Source organism: Rattus norvegicus, chromosome 10, assembly GCF_021556685.1.
Source record: "Rattus norvegicus strain SHRSP/BbbUtx chromosome 10, alternate assembly SHRSP_T2T, whole genome shotgun sequence".
NCBI classification, from domain to species: Eukaryota; Metazoa; Chordata; class Mammalia; order Rodentia; family Muridae; genus Rattus; species Rattus norvegicus.
Genome location: NC_141543.1, coordinates 97,575,001 through 97,596,205, shown reverse-complemented (window position 1 = coordinate 97,596,205; position 21,205 = coordinate 97,575,001). Strand labels below are relative to the sequence as shown.

Below are 21,205 nucleotides of genomic sequence, written 5' to 3'. Positions count from 1 at the left end.
CAGCCTGGCTTACCATTCCTGACCTTTCTTCCCCCCAACCTCCATCCTGGTTGGCTCACAATCTCCAGGCCCCCAGGAAGGCCTGATTTACCCACCACTTCCGCCCAAACTTCCGTTTTGAAGGCGGTGTGCATGAGACTTTGCACTTTCTAAATGGACTCCAGTCTTGGCTCCTGGGAGATGGCTTTAGCCTTGGCTTGGCCTCCCATTTATCATTCGCTAAAATTATCTGATCGCTCCCTATTTACTGCCTGTCTCTTCCCTCTGGAATGCAAGCTCCATGAGGGCAGGGACTTTACCTCCTCTTCGCTCTGTCCCAGGCCAAGACCAGGGCTGGGCATGCACCACAAACTCAGAAGGTTCTTTGAATGAATGAATGAATGAATGAATGAATGAACTTGTGGGCTGGGAAGTTGCCAAGTGTCAGTTCCCTATTGAGAACGCTGCTCTCTTGGTTCTTAAAAACACCAACATTCTCATGTGCCCCAGGAAGAGGTTGCCCTGAGGACCCTAACCCTAACCCTCAAATGCCATATCTCAGGGTCCAGACTGGGACACAGTTAGGTGGAAGGACCTGTCATCTTACCATGCTCACACTTCACTCTATCCCCCAACAAGCCTACTTGGTGTCACGGAGTCTTGATGCTTTGTCCCTACCAGGAACATCCATACACCACAGCGGTCCTTCTGTCCTGTTACTGGTGCCACCAAAGACAACAAGACTGTCCCCATCTGTTCTAGATGTATGGGAAGGGCAAACAGAAGGAGCAGAGACTCCACTTGACTTCCCACCCCTGGGTGGATTCTCCAAGGCTACAAGAGGAAGTCTAGTTTCCTCACGCCTGGCAGCAACCCTGAACCCTCCACCATCCCACCTCTCCCCACCTCATCCCCTAAATGGCTTCTGTGATCCATATGAGTTTCCAGTGTCCTGCCCTTACCCTGGCTGTCCCTTCTCCCTGGGATATTCTTCTTCTTCACCCATTGGGATCGAGCTGAAAAAGGTCATCTTCCTCCTACTTGGAACTAACCTCTCACACCTGAGCTCCTCCAGCACCATCCACGCCCCTCCCGAAGACAGGCTCTGTATCATCTTGTCGAAGCCCTGTGTCCACTTTCCCCAGACTGTCAGCTATGTGCAAACACCTAACTGTGGATCAATAAGCTCTACTCATGGCCATCTCTGCTTTTGAGATGTGAACAGAATTGATAGAGGGATGATGGATGGATGGATGGATAGATGAATGGATGGACAGATGGATGGATGGAGATGGATGGACAGATGGTTGGATGGATGGATGGATGGACAGATGGTCAGATGGATGGATGGACAGATGGTCAGATGGATGGATGGACAGATGGTCAAATGGATGGATGGATGGACAGATGGATGGACAGATGGATAGATAGGTTGGTAGATGAAGCATAGAAAAGTCCATGATTTTCCTAGAAGGTCTGTATCCAAGTGTCACAATTTAATTAATTAATTGTTGGTGTTTTTGTTTTAAGACAGAGTCTCACTATGTAGTCCTAGCTGGCATGGAACTTTAGACTACGCTGATCTCAAACTCATAGAGATCTGTCTCACTTCCAAAGTGCTGGATTAAAGGCATGTGCCACCATGCCTGGCAACAAACACTCTCTAAATACCTACTACATGCCCAGTCCTGGGACTAGCTAGCCATGGTGACGTAGACAGGCACAGTTACCGCTTATGTTGACGTTTCCACCTCGTGGAGAATATACTCAAAACAAACGAGGCAAGTATTTACAGCTTATGAGACATAATGTCAGGGGAAATGCAGGGGTGTGTGGTAGGAAGAAGAGGAAGAACTCTCTCAAAATAGAAGACAGAGACCATGGGAAGAGAGAGAGAGGGCTGTGGGGTTCCAGAGACAGGGGAGCTGGGTAAAATCCCAAAGGCAGGAACAAGGTCAAGGAAGCCAATGGGACTGGAACAGAGTGTCCAGGGTGACAGCAATAGACAAAGAAGTAGTGAGAGTCAGAGCTCCAGGACCTGGGTGACCACCACAGGAGGCTTAAGTTATATTCTGAGCACACTGGGGTGTTCTTGGAGAGTTTTAAGGGAAACACAAGCCGATTTTTATTTTTGAAGTATCAGTGGCTGCCTTGGTAGGACTGATTCAGAAGGCAAGGAGACCAGCTACCCCCGGAAATGTCTGTGACGTGGGCTTGGGCGTGAGGGGCTGGGGAGGGGTGGGTTTCCATGCATTATAGAAGTATGGATTAGCAGGGTTTTGGAGTTTGGGTCAGAAAAGGGGAACTCAGGGACACATGTTGGTGATTGATCTGAGACACTGGAAGTGATGGTATTTCCTGGCTCAAGGGCGTATGGTACCATGGAAAACCCACAAAAGCTCTGTTCCAGTTGGGGGGACCTCAGCCTCATGAAGCTCTCCAGAGGCCATGCAGAGTTCAAAGGGAGGGTTCGTTTTACTCCCACGGCATTTTCTACCATCCTAGAAATGATGTCACTCCCGGAGGGCTGAGCCCTGCACAACTCGAGAGACCGTGTACAGAAAGGGCCACCCGGCAGAAATTGTTAAGGAGAAGCCAGAGAGGAAGACAAACCGTGGTGTAACCCCATGGACGCTGAAGGAATAGAATTTTCCAGAAAGGGTCTGTGGCCTACTGGGCTGACCGCTCCTGAGAGGTCAAGGGAGGTGAGGGGAGGAACGGGTGTTGTGGTCTTGGCAGTGGTGCATTAGTGATTCAATGAAAGCAGTTCCGGTTGAGCAGGGGTGATGGCAGCCAGGTTGGAATGGGTTGAGGAGGGAGCAAAAGGTAAGGAAGTAGAGACAGCTGGTGTAGAGTCTTTCCAAGAAGCTCTTCTGTGTACAGAGAAAGGAAGACGGGGAACTGGATGCTGGGAGGTGTGAGGTATGGGCCGATGAGTGGCAGATGACACTTGTGTTAATGTAGAAGACAGTCATCCGTGAGCGGGAGACTGAAAAGAACTGCAGAGAGAGGTTGCGGGGAAGCACAGGGCCCGGGGTTGGGTGTTAAGTGCAAGGGCCAGCCTGTGGTAGTGGTAGTGGTGGTGGTGGTGGTGGTGGTGGTGGTGGTGGTGGTGGTGGTGATGATGGTGATGATGGTGATGATGATGATGATGATGATGATGATGATGATGATGATGATGATGATGATTGGTTGGTTTCCTGAGAAACAAAAACCCAGACAGAGAAAACAGGGCGTGGCAGAATACATGTGTAATCCCAGCCCGGAGGAAGGGAAGGTCTCCACAAACCGCTAACAGATGATATAATCATGCAGCTGCAGGTCAAGAATAGGCCCTGTCTCAAACAAAAAACAGCAATAAAAACAAAGTGGCCAGAGGGGGTGACACATGGATTTTAAAAATATTTTGTAACTAATTGAGTGGTGGTGGCGCTTTAATCCCAGCACTCAGAAGGCAAAGTCAGCAGATCTCAGAGTTTGGGGCCAGCCTGGTCTACTAAGCAATTTCCAGGACAGCCAGGGTTACACAGAGAAACCCTGTCTCCAAAAACAAACAAAGTAACTTTATTCATTTTATTGTATGAGTGTTTTGCCTGCACATATGTCTGTTTGCCATGTGTGCCAGGTCTCTGTGGGGATCAGAAGAGGACATCGGATCTCCTGGAGCAGACGTTACAGACGGCCGTGAGCCACAGTATGGGTGCTGGGAACACAGATAATTTCCCCTCACACAGCAGAACAGTCAAACATGACTTGGCTTCAGGATGGCTAAAAGGCTAAGAGGGCTGGGAGGTGATTTTGAGGGGGAAAGTGTTACCATAACAGAGACCAGAAGTGGGCCAGGGGTGGGTCCTAACATTTTCAAGACTTGGGAGCAGGGCAGGACACTCCGGGTATCAGCTGTGTAGAAACCCTAGGGTTGTCTCTGGGCTCCTGTGAATTCAGGTGAGGCCAGTTTCCTCGAGGGCTGGACTAGACCCAGACTGTGATGTTGGGCTATTGTGGTGAAGGAGCAGCACCAGAGTCAGGGTTTCGTTGCCAAGATGACTTCAGGCTGGGTGGGTCCCCCCGAGGCCATCTGGCAGGCCAGCATTGTCTACATGACAAGATGCGAGCGAGAGAGTGTGTGTGTAGGGTCAGGGTAAGGTACATGGTTGGCTGAGGGTCTCTGTGAGGGGCTTCAGCTTAGACCTGAGTGTGTGGATGAGGCTTGCACACAGCAGGGTCACTGACCAGCTGGGCACCAGCGAGTCATCCCCCAGAAACATGACTCCCTGGAGCCTGGTAAGAAGCAGCTGGGTAGCGGGCAAGGGGTGTGGCTGGCTCTGCCCAATGGCTCTGGCCCTTCCCTGTCATCTGCTCTATCTGTTGACCAAGCCTGAGAAGTATGTACTAACCAGAGCCTCTGTGCCTGGGTTTTCTGTGAGATGACTGTACCCGAGTCTGCTGGATTCCCTGTGTTAGGGTGGAGGTTCTAGGATCCATTCATATGTGTGCGTGCTCTCTCTCTCGCTCTCTCTCTCTCTCTCTCTCTCTCTCTCTCTCTCTCTCTCTCTCTGTGTGTGTGTGTGTGTGTGTGTGTGTGTGTGTGTGTGTGTGTGTGCGCACATTCATGTGTGCATATACTTGTAGAGGCCAGAGGAAGGCCTTGGCCATTTGGCTTTTTCCCTACCCAACTTGCTTCTTTGAGACAGCTCTTTCCTAGAATCTGGAGCCTAACTAATGGCCAACAAGACCCTGAAATCACCTTTCTCTGCTTCTGCCCTAACACTGGTTACAAGTGTGCATGAGGCTTCTCCACTGCCCCTTTATTTTATTTCATTTTTTAAGATTTATTTATTTTATTTATATGAGAACACTGTAGCTGTCTTCAGACACACCAGAATAGGGCCTCGGATCTGATTACAGATGGCTATGAGCTACCATGTGGTTGCTGGGAATTGAACTCAGGACCTCTGGAAGAGCAGTCAGTGCTCTTAACTGCTGAACCATCTCTCCAGCCCCTCCCCCACTTCATTTTTAAACTTGAACATTAGAATCCCTGCTCACGTTGTCCTTATATGTACTTATCCACTGAGTCATGGGCTTGCAGAGGCCAGAGGAGGCCTTTGAATATGCTCTCAGTCCCATATTGGCCTCTCAGTGGCCGTGAGTCACTGCACCAGTGTTCTGTCTGCTGAAGGGATCATTCCTCAAAGCCTGTTTTCAATGACTAACCCAGCATAGCCCTTCTGTGGGGAACAGGAGACAGAAAAGGTGAAGGAGCTGGATTAAGCTGGTCCACATGCTGCTTATAAACTCCAAGGCTCCTGGTGAGCCTTCTTCCCCTGTAAACCAGTTCATAAGAGACCAGCGACCGAAAACTGTCCCCCGGGGTTCTAACCCTGTTCTACTGGAATCGCACATCTTTTTACCACCCCTCCCCCCATCGCCTTTCCTGGTCATCTAAGTTAGCAGTCCCAGGTCTCCTGACACCCCCTGCCTGTACCTTACATCTCCTTCCAGCAAGAAGTTTTCATGGGAGGAAGAGACCCTGTGCAGGCCCGGCCTCCTTCTATGTTCCTTCCCTAGCCTATTGCCAAGCACCCTAAAGATCAGAAAATAAACTCTATGCCCACACACCCTTCTTTTCCCTTCTCTCCAGGCAGAGGTGACAAATGCAGATGGGGCCCGCATTCTTCTGAGCTTGTCCCTGGCAGACATCACTCTTTTGCACTGAGTCTTGCAGAACCCTCAATGGTCTCCGCCCACATCTCCTGCTAGCCAGCATCAGCCAATCCACATGGCCTCCAAGCTGAAATTCACTTTCTAGTTGTGTTTTAGGGTAATCCTACCAGACCCTCTATCTTGTCCATCTGGAGGTCTTGTGGACAGCCAGTACAGTTTCTCTCTCTGTGTCCCTACAGGCTGAAGTCACGCAGTTCCTGGAGTCTGAACCCAGGAGACAGTTCGGGACACTGGGGCGTTGGCCCCAAGCTCCTCGGGCTGGAGAAGATCTGGTTCACTTTCTGTTGATCCCGAAGGTGGCACAATCTATTGCTGAGAAGAGAACACTGCGGGGCCTGGAGTGGGGGAATGCACCGTGCCCAGTGTCCTGGGCATCAGCACGCCCAGGTCTTGCAGGCACATCTCCCAGCCCCAACAAGACCAGGACACCCACCTCCCTGACCCAACTCCTGGGCAGGCAGAGAGTGAGGAGTACACAGTAGACCCCGGGCATTGGTGACCACCCAAAACCCAAGGGCTGCGGGCTGTAGCGGCTCTGTTACCTACCACCCTCTGGCCCCTGAGCCCAGAATGCAAGGATGGCCAGCTCATCTCTGCCCAACCTGGTCCCCCCGGGTCCCCACTGCCTGCGCCCCTTCACCCCAGAGTCCCTGGCAGCCATAGAGCAGCGGGCGGTGGAGGAGGAGGCCCGGCTGCAGCGGAACAAGCAGATGGAGATTGAGGAGCCTGAGCGGAAGCCACGCAGTGACCTGGAAGCTGGCAAGAACCTCCCACTCATCTATGGGGACCCCCCACCCGAAGTCATTGGCATCCCCCTGGAGGACCTGGATCCTTACTACAGTGACAAGAAGGTCTGGATGTGGGAGGGCTCCCCGATCTGTGCAGCCTGTCCATCTGTCTATCTACCATCCATCTGTCCATCCACCTGTCTGTCCATCCACCTGCCTGTCCGTCCACTGTCTGTCCATCCATCTGTCCATCTGTCTATCTGTCTGTCTATCCATCTGTGTGCCTGTCTATCCATCTGTCCATCTGTCCATCTGTCTATCTACCTGTCCATCTGTCCATACATCTATCCATCCATCCATCCATCCATCCATCCATCCATCCATCCATCTGTCTGTCCATCTGTCCATCTGCCTGCCTGTCTGTCCATCTGTCCATCTGTCTGTCCATCCATCCATCCATCTGTCTATATGTCCACCTGTCCATTCATCTGTCTCTCTGTCCATCTGTCCATCCACTTGTCCATCTGTCAGTCTGTCTATCCATCTGTCCGTCTGTCTGTCCATCTGTCCGTCTGTCTCACAGTTTCTCTCCCTGCCTCAGACCTTCATTGTGCTCAACAAAGGAAAGGCCATCTTCCGATTCTCTGCCACGCCTGCCCTCTACCTGCTGAGCCCCTTCAGCATCGTCAGGAGGGTGGCTATCAAGGTGCTCATTCACGCATATCCTGCCTAAGTGGGAGAGGGGGGGAGGGTTGGGGCGGGCGGGAGGCCTTCCCATGCCCTCCTCTCCCCAGCGGCTCTGCCTCTTTCCTTGACCCACCCCCCACGCTGTTCAGCATGTTTATCATGATCACCATCCTGACCAACTGTGTGTTCATGACCATGAGCAATCCGCCTTCTTGGTCCAAACACGTGGAGTAAGTGTGCGCCCTCTCCCCCCACCGACCTCCCTATTGCAGGTGTCTGTGCACTCTGAGTTTACAGGGTGACACTGCTCCTATCTTTCAGGGAAGACACATTGCCATTGTCATTGACATAGCACCTTAAGCCAAGGGGGTAGGAGGGTGGACATGCTCTCACCCTCATAGATGTCCCCAGCCCTGGGTAGCTGTATGCTACCTTGGTACCTCTCCTCCTTTAATGCCCACAGTTGCCAGGTACACACACACTACCCAGGTGACATCCTCCGCCCGACTGGCTCTCTTCTCTCCAGGTACACCTTCACGGGGATCTATACCTTTGAGTCCCTCATTAAGATGCTGGCCCGAGGCTTTTGCATTGATGACTTCACATTCCTCCGAGACCCCTGGAACTGGCTGGACTTCAGTGTCATCACAATGGCGTGAGCAGGGCCCGAGGCTGGGGTGGGAGCTGCAAGAGGGTATTGACAGGAGGGTGGCAGGGGCGTTGATTACTTGTGCCAACTGAGAGCCACGTGATCTAGGACATTCCTAGGGCTCTGTTTGGAGGCCATGTCACCTCCTCATGCTCTATACACCTTAGGAGGCAGTCTGACTCAGAGCTCCGCAGCCAATGGGTGAGCAGGGATGTCCCTGTCCTTCCTCTCCCTAGCAGTAAAACCCAACACTATTCTTCCCAACTCCTAGGCTAAAACAGGAACTTTGGGGGTTATTTGACCCCACCCTCCGCTCCTTGTGATAATACCAATTGCAAGAAACTCTTTGGGAGTTCTCATTCTGAACCCAGAGACACTTGATTTCTGTCCCAGCTCTGATGTGTTCCTCCTCAATTTCCCACTCAGGTATGTGACAGAGTTTGTGGACTTGGGCAACATCTCAGCCCTGAGGACCTTCCGTGTGCTGCGGGCCCTGAAGACCATCACGGTTATCCCAGGTATTGAGAGGAGTGGGGACCCTCTGCCCGAGGACCTTGGGAAGACACAAATATTTGCATTATGATTCGTAACAGTTATGAAGTAGCAACAAAAATAATTTTATGGTTGGGGGGGTCACTACACATGAGGAACTGTATTAAAGGGTCACAGCATTAGGAAGGTTGAGAACCACTGATCTATCTGTGAGATGCTTAGAACAGCATCTTATAAGGCCCATGTGTTTACACTAAGGAGAATTCTGCCTGAGGTACAAGGAGAACAGACAAGCCCAGAGCTCTACCTGAAAGTGATTCCGAGGAGGAAATGCCTCAGCCCTCGGTGCTTTCAGAGGGAAACTTCACCCCTATCCCAGTGGTAACCAAAAGGCAATTCCAAAGTAATTTATCAAGAAGAACCAAGGCCTAGAGGGAGTGACCAGAGTTCAATTTCCAACACACATTAGCCTCACAACTGCCTCTCAGTCCAGCTCCATGAGATCTAGCATCCTCTTCTGACCTCCTGGGGTACCAGCACACACGTGCATACATACATGCATATGGGCACACATACACAAAGGTAAACAAAGCAAAACAAAATGAATCTTTTCTTTTTAATAAAAAGAAGAATGAGTCACACAGCTCTGCAAAAAACTCCAGCATGGTGAGTGACTCCATACCTGTGATCTTAGCATGAGAGAGACCAAAAAGATTCCAAGTTTGAGACCATCCTGTGCTCTATCTAGAGACTCAGCCTCAAACAATATACACATGCACACATAGGTATCTATGCATACTCATGTACATGTATGCATACTCATATACATGTATGCATACACCACCCGCAGACAGCAGAAGGTGTAACTCGATTGATTTCTCCTTGCTTTGCATTGTGAGGTCCTGGGTGTATCCCAGCAGCCAAAAGCTGAGCTAGAGCCTGTAAACAGTTCACACAGGGAGGTCCAATTACCACAAAAGGAAGGCGAGTGGGCTGTGGAGGAGAGAAACAGCTCAGTCCTTATGCCAGGACATATGGCCATCTTCGAGAGTCCAGAGCCCTTCCATGCATCAGAGGCCCGTGAGACACGCAGCACTGATGGAGTTCGCTAAATGCCTTCCTCTTCTGCACCTTCAGCACTCAGGAGGGCTCTCAAAGGGGAATGTGGAGCATCTGGTTTCCGTGACAGGAAAAGAAGGGAGAAATGAATGAGCAGATCCAAGAAGGAAGCTGTGACTTCCTTCAATGGCAGAAATCTGCCCTGGGGCAGAATTACATCAGGATTGTTTTTTACCTTTGTGTGCAGTGGAACAAATGTCTATCCAAAAATGTTTTGGGGGGGGAGATTTGTTTGTTTTGTTTTGTTTTTGAGACAGGGTTTCTTCGTGTAGCCCTGGCTGTCCTAGAACTTGCTCTGTAGACCGGGCTAGCCTCAAATTCAGAGATCCCCCTGCCTCTGCCTCCTGAGCACTGGGATTAAAGGCTGTGTTGCCCCTGTTTTGCATGCAGACACTGATTTTTCAAAATCATTCTAGAGATTCTCGGAGTGAACCCCATTGGTCTTTGGGAATTCATCGTTAATGGACTCTAGGGTACTCCCTTTCCCTAACATGGTGGCTTCTCCTTTTCCTTAAGGGCACGGTGAGATGAGGGACGGTCTTGAGAACACACTTTGGAAGTGCTAACCTAGTGACATCTATTAAATTTCTCTGTGTGCTTTTGTGTAGTTCTGAGGGTCAGGCAGCAGCCCATTGACTCTTAGAGGCCATTCTTCTATGGGCAAAGCCCAGCTCCACATGGGGGAAGTGCTTAGGGTTGCTATAGGGAGGCTTTGGGGAAGAAGCTGTGAGGAGTGAAACCAGCCTCAGAGATGGGGCTGGCTGAATCTCAGAGCAGGAGTCCCCCACCACCCCACCCTTACCCCTGCTGATGCTTTCGCCCTCCCTGTGACCAGGGCTGAAGACAATTGTGGGAGCCCTGATCCAGTCTGTGAAAAAGCTGTCGGATGTGATGATCCTCACTGTCTTCTGCCTGAGTGTCTTTGCCCTGGTGGGGCTGCAGCTTTTCATGGGAAACCTGCGTCAGAAGTGCGTGCGTTGGCCCCCGCCCATGAATGACACCAACACCACGTGGTATGGCAATGACACTTGGTACAGCAATGACACTTGGTACGGCAATGACACTTGGTACATCAATGACACTTGGAACAGCCAGGAGAGCTGGGCCGGCAACTCTACCTTTGACTGGGAGGCCTACATCAATGACGAAGGTGAGAAGGGAGGTAGAAGGGCCAGAGGAGACTACCTGACTCCTCAAGGACGCATTGTTTCAGCTGCTTCTTCATAGAAGACGTAGCTTAAATCCATCACTAGCCAGCTTGGGTTGTAGCCTCCCACAGGTCTCTCAGTCATGACCCTTAAAATGGTTGCGTATTAAATGGAGTATGACAAAACCTCCCTCGAAGGGTTAATGTGATGACGACACCCTGTTTTAAAATCCTGTGTCTGTTGAGGCTGAGGGAGCTCAATCTATAAAATGCTTGCCTCGAAAAACCGAGGACTCGAGGTCGATCTCCAGAGCCTGTATAAACAACCAGGCATAGTGGCACATGTCTGTGGTTCCGACTCTGAGTAACACATGTCTGTGGTTCCAGCTCTGAGTGGCACATGTCTGTGGTTCTGACTCTGAGTGGCACATGTCTGTCTGTGGTTCCGGTTCTGACAGGTCCCAGGAGCTCACTGCACAGCTAGGCAACCCTGCCTCATTGGCCAGCCCCAGACCTTAATGAGAGACTCCTGAAAAAAAAAAGTGTACCATTGGTCCTGAGAAACAACACCCAAGGTTGCCCTGGGAGACACACACACACACACACACACACACACTCATGCACACGTGTGTGCTAAGGCTCTCACTATACAAAGAGACAGTCCATCATCCTTCCGTAGCCTGAACATGTGTTGTTCTTCCCCACGTTCTGGCAGGGCTGCCGCCAGCCACATCCTGTTCCCATGGCTGTCCTTTATAGGCACACACAGCACACATACGCATTCTCATGCAGTCACTAGTACACACAGTGTCTGCTCCTTGGAACAGTGTCCTTCCTTCACTGTGCTTCCTAGATTCCAACTCCAACCCCTCCCCAGTGTACACACAGAAACACGCCCTTTGACACAGGGCCGTATTGGGTCCCTGGTGAATCCTGACTTCGTAACCACAGCGGGTACAAGCTTATGTGGCTTAGTGCTGAGCCCATGCAGTTTATCCGCTGGAGACCCTGGAGCTTGGAACTGTTCATAAAAGACAGGAGGGGCCCCAGGGAGTGTCTGTGTAGCCTCTTTGGGCACACAGATGTGTTGACGGCTGTGTGGTGTGTGCACGTGTTTACTGGGCATCTGTGTGGTAACATGTCTTCTTTGTGGCCTCTGATTCCCAAAGGGAACTTCTATTTCTTGGAGGGCTCCAATGATGCTCTGCTCTGTGGGAATAGCAGTGATGCTGGGTGAGTTGTGGGACAACAATGTATCCTGGTATGGGGGTGGGGGCTTCATTAGAGACAGGGATCTGGGGTGGAGAGATGAGGGAACCAGTGGTTAAGAATAGAAAGCTATCATGCCTGCAAGGCATATGGAGACCTGGGGATCTCCCATCCTCCATCTGTCCTCAGCTCTCTTCTCTCCCTAAGACAGCTTCCCCCCCTTTTTACTACCAGGCACTGCCCTGAGGGCTACGAATGCATAAAGGCTGGGCGGAACCCCAACTATGGCTACACCAGCTATGACACCTTCAGCTGGGCTTTCCTGGCTCTCTTCCGGCTCATGACGCAGGACTACTGGGAGAACCTTTTCCAGCTGGTACAGATGCCCCCACTCTGCAGACTCCCGTTTGGCCCCACAGACTCCATTGCCACTCCCCTCAGAGCTTCACAGAGCCCATCCGCGGTAACCTCTGCACCCTCTCTTCTACAGGACTCCTTCAGTCCCACTGCTCTTAGGAATTCCTGGCCAGAGCCAAACCAGTCCCTTTCCCTTTCCATTTCTGCTTTTTGAGCTGAGCATCTGGGCCCTGCCATAGACCCAGGCCCAGGAATCTCCAAGCCTCAGAGAAACCAGTAAGATAGCTAACTGGGAAACTGAACCCAGCCCGCACACAATGAGAGTTGACCCTCTATCTCGGTAGGCTTGGCCTCTGTAGATTCAACCAACCACAGGTCGAAAATACTCTTTACAAAATGGAGCAGATAGTGGTGTCACGTGCCTTTAATTCAGGGCTTGGGAGGCAGAGGCAGGCGGATCTCTGAGTTTGAGGCCAGCCTGCTCTACAGAGTGAGTTCTAGGACAGCCAGGGCTACACAGAGAAGCTCTGTCTTGAAAAAACAAAAACAAACAAACAAAACCCCAAAAATAAAATAGGAATAAAAATAAAAATAAACAATACAGGAAAAAAAAACCCAACAAAAGCAAATGAAACAGGATGGGCGTGTAGCTCAGTGGTAGAGTTTTTTTTTTTTGGTTCTTTTTTTCAGAGCTGGGGACCGAACCCAGGGCCTTGCGCTTCCTAGGTAAGCGCTCTACCACTGAGCTAAATCCCTAGCCCCAGTGATAGAGTTTTGACCTAGTGCCGTACAAGGTCCTGTGCTCAAGTCCCGGGAATGTGCAAGTGAGAAATGAAGTATTTCAGAAGGAATATGCCCATGCTGGAGACTCCTTTCCAGAGAATATTCTATGGGGAAACATATTTACTCCATAACTGAGAAAGCCCAGCAACTGCATGCTTAGCAGTTACATTGTATCAGATACCAGGGTCATCTAGAAAGGATTAGAAGAGGGGGCTGGATGCAAACAACGCTCCTTTCCTAGAGGAGCCCTGAGCATCTGCAGATCTTGCTATACCCAATTCCCAGGATGCCAAGGGCAGGCCAGCACTTGGTCCTTACTGTATGCATGACAGGTGGGTTGAGAATGAACGATTTTGTCTCTTGATCTTTGGCAACGTTTCTAACACGATTAATAATAACAATAATCACAGGTCTACTGTTTGTTGAGCATTTACTAGGCACCAGGCTCTGGGGTGAAGCGAAGTTTCAAGCCCTGTTTGCTGTTTGTCCGGGAGGGTTTTTTGACCTCAGGCTGCCTATGTGGGCTCCCACAGCTCTGATATGGGAGCCTGGAATACCTGGGTCACTCACGTGCATTTTGAAGTTCCCCGGAATGAGGCTGAGTTGCTGAGGATGGCCACGCCTTGTCTCCAAGGCCCCCAAATCCCTGGGCTTCTTGAGGGACCCTTCTCTGCTTCCCTACTTAAGCAGTGACCGTGTAGAAGACCCCCATGGAGACCTCGAGACCCCTTTCTCCTTCTCTCCGCATCCCCAGACCCTACGAGCTGCTGGCAAGACCTACATGATCTTCTTCGTGGTCATCATCTTCCTGGGCTCCTTCTACCTCATCAATCTGATCCTGGCCGTGGTGGCCATGGCGTACGCTGAGCAGAATGAGGCTACCCTGGCCGAAGACCAGGAGAAAGAGGAGGAGTTCCAACAGATGCTTGAGAAATACAAAAAACATCAGGAGGAACTGGAAAAGGTGTGGACCCAGGCAGGGAACTTGGGGTGAGGATCCAAGGGTCTCCCCAACACTGGCCTGGACTTAGCCACTGGTTCCAGGTTGGGAGGGGGGGCAGGCAAGAGGGAAGGACTGTGAGACAAAAGGAGCAGAAAGGCCCAGATTGGGAGCTTTGATGGAAGGGGTGTTGCAGGAAAACCACCATACAGCCAAGCATTTGGAACAGTGAAATGGGAACTTTGCTCCAGATTAAAGGTCTATGGCTTCATGCTTTCTGGGTCCATGCTGAGGTAAAGGTGGGGCTCCCGGTTATACGTGGAACAGCTTCTCTCTTAGGTTGAGGGTCTTCAGGGTCGGGGTCCTCAGTCACCTTGTCTTTACCCTGTCACTCCGTTGCCATTCAGGACTGTCCCTTTCCTACATGCACTAGATTTGACATCAGCTAAGGAAAGGACCTGTCGTCTAAAAGGCTCAGTAAGAGTTTCTGAGGGCCAGTGTTTTCATACTCCTGGCTCAGAGTGAAATCTCTTTCTTTCCTTTTTCTTTTTCTTTGTTTATTTGATGTATATGAGTACACTGTAGCTGTCTTCAGACACAGCAGAAAGCATCGGATCTCATTACAGATGGTTGTGAGCCACCATGTGGTTGCTGGGAGTTGAACTCAGGAGCTCAGGAAGAGCAGCCAGTGCTCTTAACCGCTGAGCCATCTCTCCAGCCCCAGAGTGAAATTTCTTACTCATCCTCTTTGCTGATTTATAGGCTAAGGCTGCCCAGGCTCTGGAAAGTGGAGAGGAGGCAGATGGGGACCCAACCCACAACAAAGACTGCAATGGGAGCCTGGATGCATCCGGGGAGAAGGGGCCCCCAAGGCCAAGCTGCAGCGCAGACAGTGCCATCTCAGATGCTATGGAGGGTGAGTACCCTGTGCTCCCCTTCCCCTCCTACTCTGCCTGCACTGCCCACCAGGCCTCTCAGCCCCCTGAGCTGTAGGGAGGGGCCTGCTTGGACCCAGCTTCAGGAGGGCAGTAACTTAATATCAACACCAAAGAAATAAGCCAGGTTAAATATAGACCTGTCAACCTGGCCCATTTCTGGCTGCAAGGCCAGGCCATTGCAGGAACTAGGGACTTCCGGGAGAGCTCTTGGGGTTGCCAAGGCAACGGGGAAGGACAGGCTAATAATACTAAACCAGGAAGGCCTGGTGTTCCGGAAACTGCTCCACTATTTCCTGGGTAAGGGTTAAAGGTCAATGGTTAATTCCCCCAAGTAGAATCACAGACTCTCCACAAGTCCTGTGGTACCCCCAATTCTCAGCCGGAGAATTAAAAACCCGAAACAAGACAGGGTGGACAGAAGCACAGTAAATGGGTGGAGCGGATTACTGACTGGAAAGAAAGATGAGAAGTGTATGGCTGGGAAAAGAGGAAGGGGAGAGGGAGGGAAGAAGAAGGGAGCAACAGAGATGTGGAAAAAGGAAGGAAATGGAGAAGAAGGGGGCTAGAAAGGATCTCTGACCGGGAGAAGGGACCCAGTCACTCCCGGGACTTGCTTTATGCTAAAACCAGAGTCTAGGGTTCTTCAGGGCTCTGTAAGCCTTTGGAGAAATCCATCCCACCTTACACTCCGCATTCAGGTGTACATGCCCTGTGTGCGCGTGTGTGCGCGTGTGTGCGTGTGCGTGTGTGTTTGTGTGTGTGCTTATGTGTATGTGTGTGCATGTGCGTGTGTGTTTGTGTGTGTGTTCATGTGCATGTGCGTGTGTGTTTGTGTGTGTGCTTATGTGTTCATGTGCATGTGTGTGTACGTGTGTGTATGTTTGTGTGTGTGTGTGCATGCGCATGTATGTGTGCATGTGCGTGTGTGTTTGTGTGTGTGTATGTGTGCATGTGCATGTGTGTACGTATGTATGTTTGTGTGTGTGCTTATGTGTTCATGTGCATGTGTGTGCACGTGTGTATGTATGTTTGTGTGTGTGTGCATGCGCATGTGTGTGTATGTGTGCATGTGCATGTGTGTACATATGTATGTTTGTGTATGTATGTTTGTGTGTGTGCATGCGCATGTGTGTGTGCATGTGCATGTGTGTTTGTGTGTGTGTATGTGTGCATGTGCATGTGTGTACGTATGTATGTTTGTGCGTGTGTGTTTGTGTGTGTATGTGTGCATGTGCATGTGTGTACATATGTATGTTTGTGTGTGTGTTTGTGTGTGTGTATGTGTGCATGTGCATGTGTGTACATATGTATGTTTGTGTGTGTGTGTGTGTGTGTTTGTTCGTGTGCGCATGCGTGCATGTGTGCGGAAAAGGTCTGGGGAAAACTGGACAGACCTGGCCCAATAAGCTTCCCTCCTTTGCTCTTACCGAGGTCTCTTTCTAAGGTTTCCAATCTCAGACACTGGGCACCTACAGTAGCCCAAGCGGACTAGTCTGACGCAGTCTGGAAAGAGGTTCACTCTTCTTACTCCTCAGTGGGACCCCAGCCCCACTCAGGGTCCCCAGGAACCTGCCAGCCATCCTAGTGTCTTTCCTTCCCCTGCAAAATAGATGGAGTCAATACTGTTTACCTCTTAAGTCTCCAGTGGTAAGTACTGGAGAGTCTGATCGGGCATAGACATCTTTTTATGCCCAGGCACAGTCTGGAGTGACCGATGTTACCAGCAGCAGAAAGGCCTTCAGGAATTCTGGCTGGCAGCACAGGGGACTGTCCCCCTAAAGTGAACTCTCAGTGTTCCCTAAAGACTCCAGAACCCAGACAGAGGCCAGGGTCTCTCTCTCTCCTGGTGGAATCCCAGACCCGAGAGGCTCACAGATAACTCAGCTCCAATTCACTGAGAGGAGGGTATTGTGGGAGCTCAACAAGATGGCAGAGCTCAAAGCAGAGCGCTGTGGAGGGGTATGGGTTAAGGCTTACCAAGGAGGTGTGTGCTGTGAGAGGCTGAGCTCTGAGAGAGCAGGTCCTGAGAGTGGAATGTGAGGAGAGAGTAAAGAAGGCCTCATTGAGAGGATGGGAAGAAGAGAGCAGAGAGAAAGCTGAGTTTCCGGGACAGGGACAGGGGCAGGGACAGGACGATGTCCTATGAAGCGGAGTCTATAGGGAAGAGATCAGAGGAGGCCTGTCACTGGCTGGAGTATTGAGCGGAGCAAAGAGCTAGATGGAGAAAGAGTCGAGCCAGGCGAGAAGCTCGACTCTTCATCAGACGCCCATTATAACCCGTTACAACAACCCCACCTCCAGAGCTGGAAGAGGCCCATCAGAAGTGCCCACCGTGGTGGTACAAGTGTGCACACAAAGTCCTCATCTGGAACTGCTGTGCCCCGTGGGTGAAGTTCAAACATATAATCTACCTGATCGTCATGGACCCCTTTGTGGACCTGGGTATCACCATCTGCATTGTGCTCAACACCCTCTTCATGGCCATGGAGCACTACCCCATGACCGAGCACTTTGACAACGTGCTCTCCGTGGGCAACTTGGTAAGGAAGGGACAGAAGGAGAGGGCGGTCATCTGGAAGACAGGACAGACATGTGCTGCCTGGGCTGTGTGGAAATGCAGGGCATGCGGGGACAGCTGGCATGAATCGTGGAGGCACAGGCAGTGGTCTAGGGGATATAGTAACTCAGCTTCAAAGTATCTGGGAACAAGGAAAGTGGGGCGAGCTGAGATCGGAACTCCCGGGAGGTCTGGGATCCTGGCCACCTCCTGGAATTGGGGTGGAGGGAGTGGGTGTGTGGAAATGGGTAGGCTGAGGTAACAAGTTTCTCGATGTTTATAGACTGTGAACCTAAAGGAGACCAAGGGACCTGGGAGTGGGGGCATATAGCCAGAGACATCCGATGCAAAGGGGTCTACCTCCCCTTCCCCCAGGGGCCTCCCGGTTCTCCAGCTTCACCCGGCTACTCTCTCCTGAGCCCTTTTGCTGCTCAACTATTGTTGACATGCTCTGATCCGACTGCTTATCCTTGTCCATTAGGAGCATTAACACCTCATTGCCAGCCCCAGTGGAGCCTGACAAAGGGAAAAGCCGCTGCCTCCTCCTCCATCCCCCTGATCCATTGTGCTCCGCCCTTCCCAATCTGCTTTGCAGTCCCACCCCGCCCCCCATGGCAAATGAGCAAAAGGCTCCCCCTTACCTCCTGGGAGAGGCAGACTCACAGTGTAAGATGTGAGGGAGGGTTGGGACAGGACTGGGTAGGGGACATAAAACTCCCCAATCATCGAAATCCCCAGCCTTCAACGCAGATAGGTCTGTCTTGTGAAGCAGCCATGGCCAGGCTGGGCAAGAGAGGCGAGAGCGTGCTCCAGGCTCACGGCACAGCTGCCAGGGTGTGTATAAATGGGCAGGACCTGTCTGCTGCTCACCCACTGTCCACACCATGCTGCTGTGGCCAGGGAAAGCTCTTCGGAGAGATCCAGTGTGAGCCTAGGCGGGTTGTGTACCCAGAGCAGCTGATGCCTGGTAGGAGTGGCGTCATGCCCTGTGAGCTTTAAGGGGCTGCGAGGCCTTCAGATACCTGTTCTGGCATTGAGGAAGCAGATATGATCCTCTTACCAATTTTGTCCCTTATAGTCCCTGCCCAAGACCGTGTCCATCCAAGGTCGCTTGATGGTTGAGATGTGGCTCCATTCCCAGCACTGAATAAAGCCGGGCGTGGTAACACATGCTTTTGTAACCATAGCACCCAGGAGGTGGAGGCAGTCAAAAGTTCGAGGTCATCCTCCGCCACATACTGAGTTCAAGACCAGCCCAAGCCACATGATACATGTTTCAAAATCAAAAAGTAAAGTCTGCTAGGTCCTGGAGTTATATTTAGTAGGGAGGCTTGGACGCAGAGGAGAAATCTTGAGCTGAGAACCAGAGAAACTGATAAAGGGAGCTGGGGTGCCTGTTGTGAGCCTCAGTTGTTTAGCTGTGGAAAGAGTGGGATATTCCCTCCAGTTTCGTAGAGAACCACATGCCAAGGAGGTCCGTGTGACCAGCGCTTCATGAGTGCTAAACTTTATGATCAGGTCAAAGCCACAAGAAGCTATCGACTTGACTGAGGTCACAGTGTCAGAAATGGATAGGAATGGTTCTGTGTTGTACCCACCTGTTCATATGACACGGTCTTTGTACCAGACACTACATGCACACACATGGGCCTTGGGTACCATTCCCTGTCCCCTTTCGGGACCTTGAACCCTTGCCCTTCAGTCCCCAAAGCCTCTGCCAGGAGATGGAGGAGGGGAGTCTCCCAAGAGCCATGTCTCCACGAGGCTCTGTGACAGGGATTCCGTGTCCCACCCCACAGGTCTTCACAGGCATCTTCACTGCGGAGATGGTGTTGAAGCTGATTGCCATGGACCCCTACGAGTATTTCCAACAGGGCTGGAACATCTTTGACAGTTTCATCGTCACCCTCAGCCTGGTGGAGCTGGGCCTGGCCAACGTACAGGGGCTGTCAGTGCTCCGTTCCTTCCGCCTGGTACAGACCCGGGGAGCTGAGGGGGATGGGAGGAGATTCCCTAAGAGGCTGCCCTGTGCACACCACTCGGCCCCTCAGAACCTATTCCTGTAAACTAGGAGAAAGAGAGTCCTTCCTGTCTATTACCCAGGGCTGGGGCCGGGCACCAAAATGATAGCCATGGGAGGCAAAGTTAGATGACCTTAGGCTTTGGTTCCATTTTGCAGGCCTGAAGGAAGACAGATCTTCATTGTGAGTTAGTGACAAGCTTGGGGCTTAAGAATTACTAATTTTGGGCTGGAGAGATGGCTCAGTGGTTAAGAGTACCGACTGCTCTTCCCAAGGTCCTGAGTTCAAATCCCAGCAACCACATGGTGGCTCACAACCATCTGAAATGAGTCTGATGCCCTCTTCTGGTGTGTCTGGAGATAGCGACAGTGTAATCATAATATATAATAAATAAATAAAATATTAAGAATTACTAATTTTGGGGTTGGGGATTTAGCTCAGTGGTAGAGCGCTTGCCTAGGAAGCGCAAGGCCCTGGGTTCGGTCCCCAGCTCCGAAAAAAAGAACCAAAAAAAAAAAAAAGAATTACTAATTTTTTCCTCTACCCCTTGAAGTTCACTCCTATTTTTCAACATCATCATGAGGATGCAAACAGCGAAGAGTTTAGCGAAAGTCTACCAGCTCCTTGGGTGTCTGTGTCTCCCACCCAACAGTCATGACCATATTGTAATTTTATCTTTAAAAATATTATAACTTATTTATTTATTTATTTATTTATTTTAACATATGTGAGTACACTGTAGAGTGAGTACACTGTAGCTGTCTTCAGACACACCAGAAGAGGGCATCAGATCTCATTACAGTTGGTTGTGAGCCACCATGTGGTTGCTGGGATTTGAACTCAGGATCTCAGGAAGAGCAGTTGGAGCTTTTAACCACTGAGCCATCTCTCCAGCCCCAATATTTAAAATTTTATATGTGAGTGTACCTATACACCACGTGTCTGTGCTGTGGGTGTTTGTAGAATCCACGAGGAGATGTTGGATCCCTTGGAGCTGGAGTTAGAGGTGGTTGTGAACCACCAAATGTGGTTGCTGGGAACGGAACACAGGTCCTCTGGAAGAGCATCTGTGCTTTTAGCTGCAGAGCCAACTCTCCAGCCCCAGGCACCACAGTCCTTCTTCCCATGGTCTGCTTTTATTAGAGAGAATATGTTAGGCAAATTTTGGTGTCTAATCTTGCCTGTGACTACTTCAAACTGTATCTTCAATGGGTAAGAACATCTTTCTTTTTAACATAGACAACAGGAGACTTGTGGACATATGTATCTTATTAACATGGAGACAAACTCAAGTGGTTCCTCAGGAGGGTGGGGTTTAAGACCGTTGGACATTGTTCTTCCTCCCGGGTCTCCCTGGGGTTGGCTGGTGGTCCACAAGCCCATTCATACACGGATTCTCTCTGCCTGGCAGCTGCGTGTCTTCAAGCTGGCCAAGTCATGGCCAACACTCAACATGCTCATCAAAATCATTGGCAACTCAGTGGGCGCGCTGGGCAACCTGACCCTGGTGCTGGCCATCATCGTCTTCATCTTCGCCGTGGTGGGCATGCAGCTGTTCGGCAAGAGCTATAAGGAGTGTGTGTGCAAGATCGCCTCAGACTGCAACCTGCCTCGCTGGCACATGAACGACTTCTTCCACTCCTTCCTCATCGTCTTCCGCATCCTCTGCGGGGAATGGATCGAGACCATGTGGGACTGCATGGAGGTGGCCGGCCAGGCCATGTGCCTCACCGTCTTCCTCATGGTCATGGTCATTGGCAACCTGGTGGTAAGTGAGGCTGTCAGGGGAGTTTCCTGACTCTTACCCAGGAAAGACATGAAGCGCGTCCAGTTCCTCTCTTTCCCATTTGAGGGGCCTGCTTGTTATCGGTA

The 21,205-nt window shown here is 51.0% G+C and overlaps 1 protein-coding gene and 1 long non-coding RNA gene across 3 annotated transcripts in view; one reads left to right on the top strand and one right to left on the bottom strand.

Moving 5' to 3' along the window:
- Scn4a (sodium voltage-gated channel alpha subunit 4) overlaps nt 1–21,205 on the top strand; it is a 51,023-nt gene that overhangs the window by 9,949 nt on the left and 19,869 nt on the right. For both annotated transcript variants that reach the window (XM_087570018.1, NM_013178.2), the window contains 13 exon segments: nt 5,886–6,557; nt 7,036–7,154; nt 7,262–7,351; nt 7,648–7,776; nt 8,197–8,288; nt 10,217–10,531; nt 11,698–11,761; nt 11,972–12,113; nt 13,632–13,841; nt 14,580–14,733; nt 17,057–17,295; nt 19,112–19,285; nt 20,745–21,101. In XM_087570018.1, the coding sequence (XP_087426144.1) occupies nt 6,285–6,557; nt 7,036–7,154; nt 7,262–7,351; nt 7,648–7,776; nt 8,197–8,288; nt 10,217–10,531; nt 11,698–11,761; nt 11,972–12,113; nt 13,632–13,841; nt 14,580–14,733; nt 17,057–17,295; nt 19,112–19,285; nt 20,745–21,101 (2,358 nt within the window). In that variant the 5' untranslated portion in view covers nt 5,886–6,284.
- LOC108352146 (uncharacterized) lies at nt 8,865–18,097 on the bottom strand. Its single transcript, XR_015632179.1, has 3 exons — nt 17,954–18,097; nt 10,946–11,057; nt 8,865–10,888 (listed from the first exon to the last, which is right to left on the bottom strand). It is a non-coding gene; the product is annotated as an uncharacterized LOC108352146 (long non-coding RNA).